At 37.2% G+C, this 15,143-nt stretch overlaps 1 protein-coding gene across 1 annotated transcript in view; it reads left to right on the forward strand.

Moving 5' to 3' along the window:
- FAP (fibroblast activation protein alpha) overlaps window positions 1–15,143 on the forward strand; it is a 64,124-nt gene that overhangs the window by 12,792 nt on the left and 36,189 nt on the right. Inside the window, exons 3-11 of the mRNA XM_075001183.1 lie at window positions 1,551–1,646; window positions 3,200–3,294; window positions 3,428–3,502; window positions 3,741–3,793; window positions 5,008–5,080; window positions 6,438–6,558; window positions 10,561–10,715; window positions 11,693–11,796; window positions 12,135–12,270. Of these exons, the coding sequence (XP_074857284.1) occupies window positions 1,551–1,646; window positions 3,200–3,294; window positions 3,428–3,502; window positions 3,741–3,793; window positions 5,008–5,080; window positions 6,438–6,558; window positions 10,561–10,715; window positions 11,693–11,796; window positions 12,135–12,270 (908 nt within the window). The remainder of the gene's footprint in view (window positions 1–1,550; window positions 1,647–3,199; window positions 3,295–3,427; window positions 3,503–3,740; window positions 3,794–5,007; window positions 5,081–6,437; window positions 6,559–10,560; window positions 10,716–11,692; window positions 11,797–12,134; window positions 12,271–15,143) is intronic.

Here is a 15,143-nt window from a genome sequence, read left to right on the forward strand (position 1 = left end):
TAGTCAGTTGATGTGAGCATTAAGACCATTGGAAGTCACCAAATTGATCAGATTGTGTTTGTATCTTTTGTAAGAATCCTGTTGTAGATTCTGTAAGGACCTTTAAATAAAGACAAAGATTGAGAGTTTTGCCTAATAAAGGTATCAGATAAGGCTGCACATTTTGTCCAGTGCATAATTATAGAAGTAAATCTTATAAATCAGTTTGATCATTTTAAAACCTTAATTTTCAAAGGAGAATTTAATCTGGAAAGTATATGGTAAGTCACGACATTTGAAGTATCCATTCAGTTGGTGTTGAGAGGTGATAATGAATAATCTGATTCTTCTTGGCAATTACTTAACATTGTTTGAGTAAGAATGTGTAATCTTCCTTTTTTTAATACATTAAAACTCTAAGTACAATATTATCATGCTCTTCACAAGGAGAATTACGTTCTTCATGAACATACAGGGATATTTTCTGAGCTTGTTGCTAGCTCAGTGGGTTTTGGTTTTTGTTTGTTTCTGTCCATGGACTGTCATTCACTTTTATTTAGCTTCACAACTTTCTTCTAAAAAGTTGCAGACAAAAAAAGACTGTCAATGGTCAATCTAGCGTATGTGTTCTGCAGTAAGTGACAATTACTTAGCAGAAGTATCTTGCATTGCCATTCCAAAAGACACCATAAAAGTCAATGCAAAGCAACATTTCGCAGGGAGTCAATGGGTGGCCTAAACAGAGGAACGTGAAACAAGGAAGTTATGGAGGCAACACTGAAATTGCAGTACAGTAAGTCATCAGGATTAAATTGCTTACCCATCAGAGGTCAGAAAGAAACCAGAGGATGAAGCAGCAGAGACACTAAATAACCTGATGCTGCCCCCCCTTGAAGGCAATGGCAAAATCCCATTGACTTCAGCGGATGTAAGATTAAGGTCAAGGAGCATGCAAAGACTGGACAGCTCTGAACACACTGGTAATCTTCAAAAAGATAAAAACATTGAAAGGCTTGTAAAGAGAGAAATGGTTGGTTCAGGTGATTGGTCCCGGGACGTGGAGCTTTTCACCACTCAGTTGTTGGTTGAAATCTGTCGTGAGCAACTATTTTAAGTGGTTTCTTTGACTCTTTGGTGGCCTAGGTACAAAGACTTATTTCAAATGATATGGGGGTTCCTGTAAAACAGGTGTTTTCACACCCTACAAAAGTTCAGGAAACCCATGCTCTCTCTAAAAGGGATGTGCCCTTAGAAACAGTGTGGAGAGGGGTTCTGCTGCCTTCATAGTGTCTGCAGCTACATAGGTCCTTTGCTTTTTATGTGCAATGAATTGTTCTCAGCCCAGTTTCTAGCTTCTTTTCCCTTGAGGCAGTTTCTCCAGAAGGAGGTTGAAGGATGGTGTCAGGGCAATAATGGAAAGTTTTACCTGATCCGTGAATAATTGGAACACCACTTTTTCAGGGCTTCTCACTACGTTATGCTACATTTGTGGGATGGAGGGAAAACTCAGCGAGCAACAATTTCTATTTTTAATTGTTAATGATTGTCCTCTCTCCACCTTATTTCTGAAGTTCACAACTCGGATGACAGTCCCAGGGCTCTTACCTTGGAAGATTATTTGAATGGAAAGTTTCAGTACAAAACATTTTTTCCATATTGGATTTCAGGTAAGTGAAGGTACCTTTTGTGGCTGTGTTTAATTTTTAATATGTATTTTCTGGGTGATTTACACAGACTTGGGCCTGGTCTACACTAGAAAATTAGGTTGGTTTAAATATTTCAGAGAGTGATGTGAAAATCTATGCTTTTAAGCAGCATAGTTAAGCCAACCTAAGTCCCCATGTATACAACTCTAGGTTGATCAAAGAATTCTGTCAGCCTACCTACCACCTCTCAGGGAGGTGGATTACCTATGGCAACAGAAGTGCTAAAGCATCTCTGCAGTGGTGTTGTAGCATTTTAAGCATAGTCAAGCCCTCACAAATGTATTTTCTCCATAACTGTTGCTGTGAGTGAATGCTCACTGCTAAATTAAAGCAAATGACAAGCAGTCCTGTAGTAACTTAGAGACTAACAAATGTATTAAATCATGAGCTTTTGTGGGTAAAACCCACTTCCTCAGACGATTTACCCAAGAAAGTTTATGACCTAATAAATGTGTTAGTCTTTAAGGTGCCATAGGACTGCTTTGTGAAGCTACAGTCTAACGTAGCTACCCTGCTAATGCTAAATTAAAGGTATAAAATCACAGGGAAAGCTCACCTTAAGTGTCTAGAATGTCACCAAATGGCAGAAAGAGGATTCTGATCCTAGTTCTCATTTTCTGAATCTTGTATCAATTTGCAGATGATTGTTGTATACTACTTGCTTCCATCAGATGCACTGAACATGCCATTCACCTCTCAGAGTCTGTTTTCTTTTATCTTTGGTTTCACTGAACTTTTATACTTTCAGTAGACAATGACTAATAATCTTTTACCCCTGGGCCCAGCACTGCCACACGTATTGACACTGAGTACCTTATCCTCAAGCAGTCCTATTGTCTGGTCTCGTGTGGAAGAAAGTCCCCTGCCCTTGACATCTGCCCTTGAACTCATCCCTTTGAATAAGACCTATTTATTCAGTCTTTGCATGGGAGTTAAGGATTTGGCTCAAGTGAGTTCTTTAATACACAACATAAATATATGACATTAAATATTAGACACCACAGTTCAGTAGTGCATGCATAATTAAGCCAGAATTTAGCCCATATTATCCTGCCTTATACAACATTGTGCAGTGCTGGTGTTACCTATGGAATCTGTATGCAACAGAGAATGTTCAGGTGAAAGTCTAAGCCCGGTTTTTTAATCTTCTTGCCTTAATAGGTATAAATTAGACATCCTGTGTTATGGACCCTAAAATGGACCAAATCCTGGTGAGGTTGGGCAGTCATAAAGCTGATCAAAAGTCTGGTTTTATAGCTATAGGGAAACTGCAATATCTTGGCTGTGCAATGTAATCTCAGGATACATCTGGTGTCCAAAGGCCAGATCATTGCACAATTTTGAGGTCTCACAGAAGTACAAAATACGGCCAATTTATTTTTATATTGATTGCAAAAGACATTTTCTCTTCAACTGCTCAACTGCCAAAGAGGGGCTATACTCTGATAAACACTTTAGTTTCACAATATCTTCTGTGCAAAGATAAATTTCCTCTTCCTCTACCCTCACAACAGGTCATGAATATCTTCATCAGTCAACAGAAGATAACATTATTCTTTATGATGTTGAAACTGATGTCTCAACTACCCTGATGACTAATGACACATTTGTAGGTATCACTTCCATTTTAAAAATAAATACCAGATAGTTTTAAAAACTTCCATGTAAATACAAATAGATAAAAGTATTCAAGATATATAGTGCAAGTGTGTTTGAATCTAATTAATTTCTCAATCTTTCAGAAAAAAGTTAATGCCTCAAACTATGCATTATCAGCTGATAAACAATTTATAGTTCTGGAAAGCAACTACACAAAGGTAATTCCCTTTACCTTTATATTTTATTGCTTGGCTGAAAATTCTGCTTTTCAATATCTGATAATTCAAAGATTGTGATATAGCTTATTACTTAACCTGAAATCAAGAAACATTTACAGTAAAGAGGTGAAATAAATGTTTGTTAGCAGTGGGTGGTACGTAGGCCCAAGGGAAGCACTGAGCATTATGACACTTCAGAGATGATGATATATTTTTCTGGCTTACTCAATTTTTGCAGCTTTGGAGACACTCTTATACGGCATCATACCACATTTATGATCTTGAATACAGGTAAAGCCCGATACCTGTTTTTCACATAACTATGGCCAAATATTCTATGTTTGCTAGTACGTCCATTAGAAAGTTCTGTTAACATCACTCTGTTCTGTTGTTGCTTCAGTGTTTCAAGTTGCCTGCTGTTTTGCTTGATTAGCTGGTGCAAAATTCAGAATTTTTCCTGAAAAAACGTCTGTGGGAAAATCCTCCTGTCTTTTCACTACTAGCCATCTTGGGTCAATTTGATCTGTGACTGACCAAATCTTTGACCACTCAGAATTCTTTAGTTCTGCCTTCTCTCCATTATCTATCTCCTTTATCTAATATGCCCTCCATTCTGACTGTTCTCTTACATCCCTGGGAAAGTGCTGGCTGGGATGAAGGGAAGAGACTGCTGCAGCCTGTGTGCTGCAGAAAAGCACTTCACATAGCACTACAGCTGGTCTGCTGAAATAGATGCCTCTGGGTGATGCTTTGCTGGCTCCTTATAGGTAATGCCACATGATAGGTCCATGGAACTTAAGAACATAAGAATGGCCATATTGGGTCAGACCAAAGGTCCATCCAGCCCAGTAGCCTGTCTGCCGACAGTGGCCAGTGCCAGGTGCCCCAGGGGGTGGACTGAAGACAATGATCAAGCAGTTTGTCTCCTGCCATCCATCTCCAGCCTCTGACAATCAGAGGCCAGGGACACCATTCCTACCCTTGGCTTAATAGCCTTTTATGGACCTAACCTCCATGAATTTATCTAGCTCTTTCTTAAACTCTGTTATAGTCCTAGCCTTCACAGTATCCTCTGGCAGGGAGTTCCACAGGTTAAACTTCCATGTGATCACATGATTCACACATCACTAGAGCTGATCCTAATAGAAGGGCACACTGTACAGTACAGTAAGTGATGTAGCTGCCTGTGCTATCGTTGGACACAGGTTAAGATTGACATTTCTGGCTGTAGGACCAAGGGTTGCCTGATGTGGGCACACACAAAGTTTGCTAGCATATGCAAGCCCTTGTGCATGAGTCACATTATTTTTTGCTTAACTGCCTGGTTTGCACAGCATCTGCAGCCTTTCTGGCGCCACCTTTGCACTGTTCACAAAATACATTAAGTTAAAATATTGCGTTTTTGTGCTTTTTCTCTGATCTGCATTTTATATGTATAATTTTATGATTTGTTTGCAGGGCTGCCAATAGCCATTTTAACTTCCTTCCTGTTTGTTGTTTTTTAGCAATTTTGTAACAGATAATCCACTTCCACATAAAATTCAATATATATCCTGGTCACCTGTTGGACACAAATTGGTCAGTAAAGATAATGACGTGCTAAAATAATGTTACTTTTTGATGGAATGAAATAGATTTATTGCGTATGTATATTTGCTTCAGCTCTATCTTCACAGGCCTTTAAACTGTGTTTATCAACCATGCTCAGTAAAGGTAACAGTTTAGGTGCTCAGTGTGGAAGGGGGAACACTATTATAGAGAAATGTTATTCTAACCTAAAGCTTATTTTTAACATCTCAAAAACATTAAACAATATTTAATTTGCTATTGTCCCATTATTTCTTTTATCAAGAACCTTGAACACACTTCATGGTTAAGACTTTTTTTTAGTAAAACACTGATGGGCAGATGCACTCTCTCTGACCTCCAGATCTGACAATGGAAGAAGAGACGTCCAAAAGACTGCATGTTCCATTTGAGAATTTTGATTAATTATTTGTCCGTCATTTAAAATGCAGTGCAACTGACATTTTGCTTTTATGTTATTAGTTGAAATATTTGTAGTATCAAGAGACACACTTTTTAAAGAAATTCCTCATGTTTTGGTTTGATGCAGCAGTCCCAACACATCCAAACACCCTCAAACTAACAGTTTGAGATGAACAAGGGCTGTAGGATTGAAAATGAACAAACAGGTAACAGAAATAGACAAATGGGTCAGGGAAAATAAGAAGCTTTGCCCAAATAGCAAACTGAATTTGAACTGAGCCTTTTTTGAAGTCCCAGTAAAGTTTGATTCCCTTTTAAAATTTTACATAATAAACTCATGTTTTATCCCACTTTTGCTGGTCTCAGCTAGGACCAAAAGCAGAAATGCCAGAAACCTCATAAGAAAGCTTGGTTACCTGAGCTGTCTATCTGAGTTAAAAAGATAGAAGAGCTTCAGAAAGTCTGAATGAATTTCAGAGAGGACTGCTGTTTTTTATGGTCTTATCTAAACCAAACTAAATCTTGGTGTCTTTTGGGGCTCATTTATGACTAATATTTCAGGCTTTTTTTCCATTCAATGCCTTTATGTACTTCTGAGTACAGCTAATCAGAGTTAGATACTTGTATCAACAGTTTAAATCCAGCACTTTTTTCATAATGACAATATATAGGGACATTACTGTGGACTTATACTGGTGTAACAGAATATGGCCTTCAAATTATAATTTACTTCTCTTAGATCAAACCTAAATCTGGTCCCAAGAGTGATACTAGGTTCTTGAGGAAAAAATTTGAAAAGGCTTCATTTGTAATTTTACATGGCTAAGAATTTCAAAAGTTGGCCTATTATCATTTATAATGTATACACAATAGCACTGACTGTACAATTTGGTCAGGTCTTTTTTATCAAAGTACACATTCCTAACAAATACATTCTCATCTTTAGGCATATGTGTATCAGAATAATATATATTTGAAACAACATCCTGATGATCTTCCTATTAAAATAACTAGTAATGGAAAAGAGAATGTAATATTTAATGGAATTCCTGACTGGGTCTATGAAGGTAAGCTAATACCACGTTAAGCAAGGCAGGGTTTGGTCAGAAGAACATAGATGGGAGAACACCAAGGAACATCTAAGCCTAGGTCTATATGAAGGATAGGTCTATACTACCCTGAGTGATGAGAATTAAGGATGGTCAATGGGAGAAATGCTCCTGTCGACCTTCTTCTATGTAGACAGCCATGGCAGTCGACCACTGATGTCGATTTTAGCTACGCAATTGGCATAGCTAAAATTGTGTATTGGCAGTCGATTTCTATGTCTAGTATAGACATAGCCTAAGTGTGTCAAGAAATGATGTTAGTGGTTTAGTGTTTTGAAATTTGCTGTCTCAGTCAGTAGTGAGCCTGTTTATGCAGATGATGTCCCTATCAACTTGGTAACTAGCCATTATCCATGAACCACCCAGTGACAATCTCAGTTTCAAATGAGATGTGAAAGTCAATGGCTTGTGGTTATCCAAGATATAATGGCACATTTCATAAGAGTGGGGATGTTAGCTGCAGTGTCCTGGCACAATTTCAACTTCAGAAACTACACCTTATGCAATTAAATTTTGCTGATAGCTTCAGTTAGATAAATTACTTTATTCCCTCTTAAAATCTCTGGTGTTGTACAAATGGGTGCCATATTTACAGCCCAGAGTTTGCTACATCTCAGCAGGAAGGTAGACAGCAGAGTGTGTGCAAAAGTTTTCACCTGAAAACCAAAATCTGCACTTCATGTCTTGTGATGACTTAAAACCAAGATCAAGATTCAGACTCTCTGCAGCATAAAGTAGCTTGATTTACTACTACAAAGCAATTGGGCTGATGTGTTAATCAATACATTTGCCTGCGCTAATCTTTTGTAAAGCAATACCTCTCTTGAGTCTGCAACGGTTACATGGACCCCGGGATGGTCTTGTAGTACTTCTGAAATTAGCTGTCAGCTTCTTATTTCACTGCATGCCTATGAGAGTCTGATGTTTCCCCATGTCATCACACTCTGTTTTGTGGTGTTCCTTATATGCAGACAAGTAAAGGCAAAAGATGGATTTCTCAGCTTGTAACTAGAAAAGCACAAAAGTAATGTTGAAAACCACAGAAAAGCTTAAGATTGTTGCAAAGTTTTATCAATATATAAGAGGACGTTTTAGAGAGCTGGGAACAGGGCCATCCTTAGGATTAATGGGGTCCTATGCAGTACTATTAAACTGGTGCCCCTCTCCCTGACAGCAGTTGAGAGGGGGATGACACTTTTAGAGATGTTATTTTATAATTTTCAGCAACACACTAAATGAAATAGTTTTTAAACAAATTTTACACTACGGTCCTGTAGACTAACACAGTAAATTCACTAAATAAAGCAAGCAGTCATGGAGCACCTTAAGGACAGAAAGAAAATCCTTTTTGGTGTTTAGGAATAGAAATGATGTATCAATTTAAGGAAACATGAGCATTTAGCATACTGTGCACATTTCATTTTTTCTCGGAGCAGTGCTTTGAAGGAAGGGAGAGCATTTTCCTGTCAGTTTCCACCCACTTCTCATGTTTCATACCCCTTCCATCCCTCCTGATCACACCTTTTAATTTTTTTGCACACTTCAGACATGAGAACTGCCTTCATGCTCCTCTCCATGGTTGGAACAGCCTCACAATTACTGTTCACTAAGTTCCATCCTTCATTTTCTTCAAAGCCCACTTCTAAAAGCCACCCATGAAGCATTCCAGTTATAATGAACAGATACAGATTTAAACAACAGCATAGTGTTTGAATACCCTGACTATCATGAATTCACATGTTGCAATGTGGGCACATATTTTAAAATGTGTAACAAAATTCTAGATTGAAACTCACTTAAATTTGGGGGGAATTGGATCTCAGTCTGAACTTTTCTGATGAGACATCTCTCTTTTGTACTTATTTAATGAGAATGAAACTCAGTGGAAGTTCTGACTCCAGTGCAAGCTGGATTTGGTTCTTAGGCTTCAAGCCAGCAAGACACTTTACCATATATCTAGATTTAAGCACATGAATAGTTGAATTAAGATTCAAGGATATATTCAAAGATGCACTGAAAAATTCAACATTGATCTAAACTCCTAGGAATATACATCATTAGATTAAAATACCCCGTGACGATTGCTATGACAGGGCATGTCATCCTTCGATAGTATATGTGCAACTCATGCAAAAGAACTTTGTCTTAGAAGGAAAAACTGTCAGACTCAAGAATTTGGGAATAGGACTGACACGTGGTTATTGCAATCAACCAAGCAAATCCAATATTGGACAGATAAGCCATGAGAAAAGCTGCAGACTCAGACAGTGCCCATAGGTCCTCACTGCTGCTGCTAACCACTGTCTCTCATGATGAGGGGGAACATATAGTTAAATCTGTTTGTATTGTAACCCAATGTTCCAAATGAATATTAAGTTATTAAAGATAAGTGTGCAATAAAACACAACTTAATTTTCAGGTTCAACCTCTCAGTTGGTCACAAAACATGTGTTTAGAAGATGACCACTAAGAAACAGTCTGAATGATAAAATCAAATGTTCAAAATAAAACAATTAGTTAAGCAAACAACCATATAGTTGCCACTTACAGAACACTACAATTATACTTACACGCAATTGTGAATTGATAGGGTTACCATATAAAAAAAAGAGGACACCCCCTGAGAGGGTATATATCTGTATCAGTATCTACCAACTCACATTGTATTAATGTGTTATAGTATATATAGTATATTAATACAACATGATACTGATAGAGACTGATACAGATATACTCCTTTTCAGGAGTCCTCTTTTTGAAAAGTCAAATGTGGTAACCCTAGCACTGTTGAGTGATCAGTCCATTGAAAGTAGAGTAGAGTACAGCCTCATGTTCCTGGAACCTCACAGTACCCATTTGATGTTAATTGGAACTCTCTCTGGTAGTAACAAAGCTATTTTTATAAAAGTAATTAACATTAAACCTACTCATTACCACTTTCACATTTCTGCAAGCTCCTTATTGTTTCTTTACTTTGCACATGATTTAAATTAACATCTGCTCCAATGTCCTTCATCTACAAGCAATATAGATAGCATTTTAAGAAAACATTTGTAATGTTTAAAAACACTCATTAAAAGCACTCATAAAAACAGTCATACTAAAACAACTTATACCTGAAACATAGCAACAGTATAACCTTTGACCATGCCCTCACCCTCTTCAATTTTCCCATTTTACTATCTCCAGCTCACCTCTAACTTTTCTCACAGTCGTCATCTCAACTTCCTCTACTCCACTACACATAGGGCTTGTCTACACTATGGTGCATAGGCAGCACTTCATTAAGCACATTCCCCTCCCCCCCGCCCCCCGCGGCAACTTGGAAGTTCTAAACTGTGAAGTACCGGCACGCGTCGCCGCGGCTCACCCCCAGTACTTCGTAGTGCCGGGGCAACTTCGAAGTCCCCTTACTTCTCAAAATTAATTAATTAGTGCAATGTAGGTCTTAAGTTTTAAAATTACAGCATACTATAATAAAGACTGTGTTAAACAACACAATAAGTACATCAGGTGGAAAAACAAAGTAAGGCCCAGATCCTGCTAACATTGATGTGTACACTTAACTGCACTTTCATGAGTAGTTAATTAATTAAAACCTCAAAATTGCTGCGGGGGGGCGGGATTTGCTTAATGAAGTGCTGCCTATGCATGGCAACACTTTATTAGTAAACTCCCAACACCCTAATTACTTACCATCCTTCCTTTGAGGGAATGTGGTAGTGTAGACAAGCCCGTAGGCTAATTTAAACCAAAACCAAATCTCTACTTAATACACACTACAGCAAACATGAAATTATTCATGTGCATAAGTGCTTTTGCAGAGTCAAGATCTTTCTTATGTGGAACAGTTCTCTTGACGAGAAGCAATTTGTATACTGATGGGAAAATGTAATTTTAGGTTCTATTGCTTTGTTAGGTCATAAATGATGAACTGTAACAAATGTGTATTTTTTTTAGAGGAAATGCTTGCTGTGAAATATGCTCTGTGGTGGTCTCCAAATGGAAAGTTTATAGCATATGTAGAATTTAATGACACTGACATACCAGTTATTGAATACTCATATTATGGTGAGGACCAATATCCTAGAAAAATATCTATTCCATATCCAAAGGTATGTTGCTTATTTTTAATGGGTGCCATTTCATTTCCCTTAGTTCGTAAATGAGTTTCAATGGCTTTTAAATTGAGACACTGCAAATGTGCATGAAGAATGTTTATACTGCTGTGCAGCAGTGTTTAATTCTGCTCTAGCTTAGAATTAATTTAAGGAAGTAAACGCCCAACTCTGCAAAGATGTAAACATGTGTTATAACTTTACACACATGGGAGCTGTCCCAATAAAATAAATGGAACTGCTCATGAAAGTGCAGTTAAGCGTACACATCAGTGTTAGCAGGATCTGGGCCTTACTTTGTTTTTCTACCTAATGTACTGATAGTGGTGTTTAACACGGTCTTTATTATAATATGCTGTAATTTTAAAACATAAGACCTACATTTCGCTGAAAAATAAGAGGATGTATGATCTCAAATTTATTTAAATCTTTTAGGGATCTGAACCAAAGCCCACTGACTTCAGCTCAGTCAAGTCATAGATAACTTAAATGGGCTTTGGTTCAGGCCTTATATAAGTAGTTCCAAATATAAAACAAAGTTGTTTGTTCTGTATTGGAGATCTCCCGTGACTCTGAATGAAGTCTTCTGCCCAAAACTAGGGCACTGTGTATTCCTGAGATCTACACTATACATAGGAGAGAAGAACTTCTGCCCAATTCCATATTTTCGACCCCCAAGCACTATGTTTCTATTTGGGTGGACACTGACTTAGATAATTTGTTTTGTTCTTGATACATGAACTAATGCTAAGTGGAGCAACACATTGCCACAGTGAATTATTCCAGATTTACATGAGATTGAGTAAAATCAGAATCTGCCCCAATATGTTAAAAAACATCAATATTTCAAACTGTGTTAAAATTCTTTTAAAAAACTCATTTCTTTCTTGCAGGAAAAAATGTAATTTTTTTAAAATGGTAACTAATCCTCCAGAGCTTGATTTGAATAACCTGGTAATACATTTCCTTTGAAGGCTGGGGCTAAAAATCCTGCCGTTAGAGTGTTTATTGTAGACACTACTAACCCTGAAGGTTTAGGTCCTAAGGAAGTACCTGTTCCTGCAGTGATAGCATCAAGGTAGTGTGTTCTCAAATTCATCTTCTTTTCCTTTTATCTTTTCTGTTAAATGATGGAACCTCTGACTTTTTGTTCTGGAGGTTCTCTTCTGTATGCTGCAGCATCCTATTTATATACCTTTATGAATCTGGAGCTAATCTGTAGTTTAGATACTGCCTTTACTGATTCATATATTCTGCAGTTTACAGTCCTCATTCACCTGAGACTGAATCCAGTACCATTGAAGTCAATGGGATTTTTCCATTGTCTTCTATATAGCAAGATTGGGGCTATAATAGATGTAATAGCAATAGTCCTTCTCTATACTAGAATAACCAGCTTTCATTCTTTGTTTTTAGTGATCACTATTTCACTTGGCTCACTTGGGTAACAGATAATCGAATCTGCGTGCAATGGCTAAAGCGAATCCAGAATTTTTCTGTCTTAGCTGTATGTGACTTCCAAGAAAATGCCAATGCCTGGTACTGTCCAGAGGTACTGCACGTTCAAATACTCGCTTAACATTGCTGTGAAACTGAATTTACAGTAGACATTACAGAACTTGAATATAAATTCATAGATTTCTGAGGCTACAAGGATCCCATCTGGCCCAGTGACTTGACTTTCCCAGACTTTCAACCCCTCTCAGGCATCTGAGCTGTCTTGTGTACTTCCAAGTTTCACCTCATTTAAAAACTATTTGCTTACAAAATCAGACATACAAAAACAAAAGTGTCACAGCACACTCCTAATGAAAAAAACTACTTACTTTTCTCATTTCCCGTTCATTTAAAATAAATCAATTGGCATATAGCTATTGAACTTACGTTTCAGAATAGAGTACATAGAATAGTTTAAAAGAGTAACTGTATGAAATTTTAGTTTGTTAGTTCTAGGGCTTTTCATGTAACTTGTTATAAAGCAAATATCTAGATGAGTTGATGTACTCCATTTAAAACGCTGTGTACCTCCAGAGGTACATGTGTCACTGGCTGAGAACCGCTTATCTAGCCTGACCTCCTATATAATACAAGCCATAGAGTTTCCTCCGATTACTCCTATATCAAGCCCTATAATGCGTGATTGACTAAACATATCTTCCAGAAGGGTATTCATCACAATTAAGGCTACGTTTTAGTCAGAGGTATTTTTAGTTAGCGTTATGGACAGGTCATGGGCAGTAAACAAAAATTCACAGCCTGTGGCTTGTTCTTGACCTGTGCCATACACCCCTAACTAAAACTTGGTGGGTAGCCCATGAGTGCTGTAGAAGCTCTGGGGGATGGTGTGGCATACCTAATGATGCTGGGGTGGGAGATCTGGGGGTGTGGCTAGCAGGCAGTGTTTCCTCTAATTTTTTTCCATACATGGGTGGAATACATTTTGTTAAATGCACCGAGAGCTCTGCAGACTAATGCCTAAGATTTCTAAGGAACCACACCTACATTTGAAAATATTTAGTTTTTCAGAAATGAAAAAGGTTAAAACCCGCTGCACTAGTTAAACAGCCTCACTGTTAAAATAAACAACTAACAACCCAGAACTAGTGATGAATTATCTCATGATACTGTTACTCCTCTGCAAAGTAAATACATAAATACAATCAAGTTACAAAAACCAAGAAACCAAATTGTCAGCACTATGTTTTGAAAGAGTTTAAATACAATCACGAAAGAGATGTCCACTGACTTGAAATCAGTAGGTTTATTTTTCCTTTTTATTACTGAGCCCTGAGATCTCCTCACATGGAGGAGCGTAATTGTGGGTTAAAAAAAAAAAAAGCATCTAATTTATATGCTCTCAATGTTCACTCTAAGGCTGTGTTTGAATCAGGACCTAAATCACTCCAGTTAGAGTAGTTCAAAATTATATGGTACAGAGATGAGCAAGTTGTGATCATCATGTCACTAATAAATTTCATACAGATGCCCTAAAATGATTAACACCAAAGTTCAGGAATTGCATTAGGGGATCTCATTCATGTTCCTGTAGTCAAAAGTTTCTCATAATGATTAGATCTTGCTTCTATAGGTTATGTTAAACCATCAATAAAAATTTACTTAAGATTGAAACTTAGGGTACATAGATTGAAGTAACCCATTTTATAAAGAAAAAAATGTTTTATAAAATTATTTTTACTGTATTTTTATACACTGCACATATAAAGAACATGGCATTGCAGTTTACTCAGATTAACTGACACCTTTTTGTTATTGTAGAACAAAATATTTACAACATGTTGTTGTGATTTTTAAAACGTAAAGTTACTCAGATGAAATTTGAATATCGGGATCCTATAAGCTATTTTACATTTTTAAAAAAAGATAATTTTCAATATATAGCAGTCCAGTTTAGATTTTCCTTAGAGTTGAATCTGTGTCCCTCTTAGAAAGAGGTATGTGTTTGAGGATTAAAGTTGATATAGAAAATCAAAAAGATTTAGAAACATCAAGGAATTAAAGGGGTGTGTTCAGCGAGATGCTCGTCATTCTGGGATCCAGGAAAACTTGTACACACGTGCTTAATTTTAAGCATGTAAATTATGCCAATAGGACTAATTCCATGTTTCAAGTTAAGCATGTGCTTAAGTGCTTTCCTGGATTGGGACCAAAGTGATCAGCCTCTTGCAGGATTTTGTTTATAATTCATGTTTAATTGCATTGATGCTTCCTTAATACTTGTTTATACAATGACACAGTGCTTTTATCATATTAAAGTTTGCACAAATGGCCAATTGAAGGGGTGTGAACAGATGGGAGCTCAGCATTAGCACTATTTGTCCTGAAGAAGTGCATCTCTCTGCATTTCCACTGGCAAAAACAGTTCCATCTATCTTTGTTTTCAAAGTAAACCGAGGGCATAAAGCACAACAAATGTGCTATGCTTTATGCATTTTAAAATAATAATGTATTTCACAAGTAATTTCTAAAGCCCTGATCCAGCAAACATGCCAGCAAATGTTTATCTTTTATTTATGCAGATAGTCCCATAGAAACCAATCTGACTTTAAAGAATCGGTTCGTGTGAGTAAAAGCCATGTGTGTAACTGTTTGTGGGATTGAGGCCTATGAAAACACTTGCTTAAGCATTTGAGTAACTTTACACAGTCAGTCATAGGCCTAAGTGTTTGTGAGATCAGGGCCTTAATTAAAACAGAGGTAAATAAATCAGGAATGCAAAGGTAGATCCCTATTTTCATCTTGAACAATGTGGAGATTTGTCCCTTACAAAATGTAGCTTATTTCTTAAATTCAGTGGTGTTGACCATTGCCTATTTGGTATTGAGTTAAAGCTTTTCTTCAAAATGCATAGATGTAAATATGCGTGAACTTTAAAGCATAAGCACTGGACTAGCTTTACTCACCTGA

Source organism: Carettochelys insculpta, chromosome 8, assembly GCF_033958435.1.
Source record: "Carettochelys insculpta isolate YL-2023 chromosome 8, ASM3395843v1, whole genome shotgun sequence".
Taxonomy (NCBI): Eukaryota; Metazoa; Chordata; order Testudines; family Carettochelyidae; genus Carettochelys; species Carettochelys insculpta.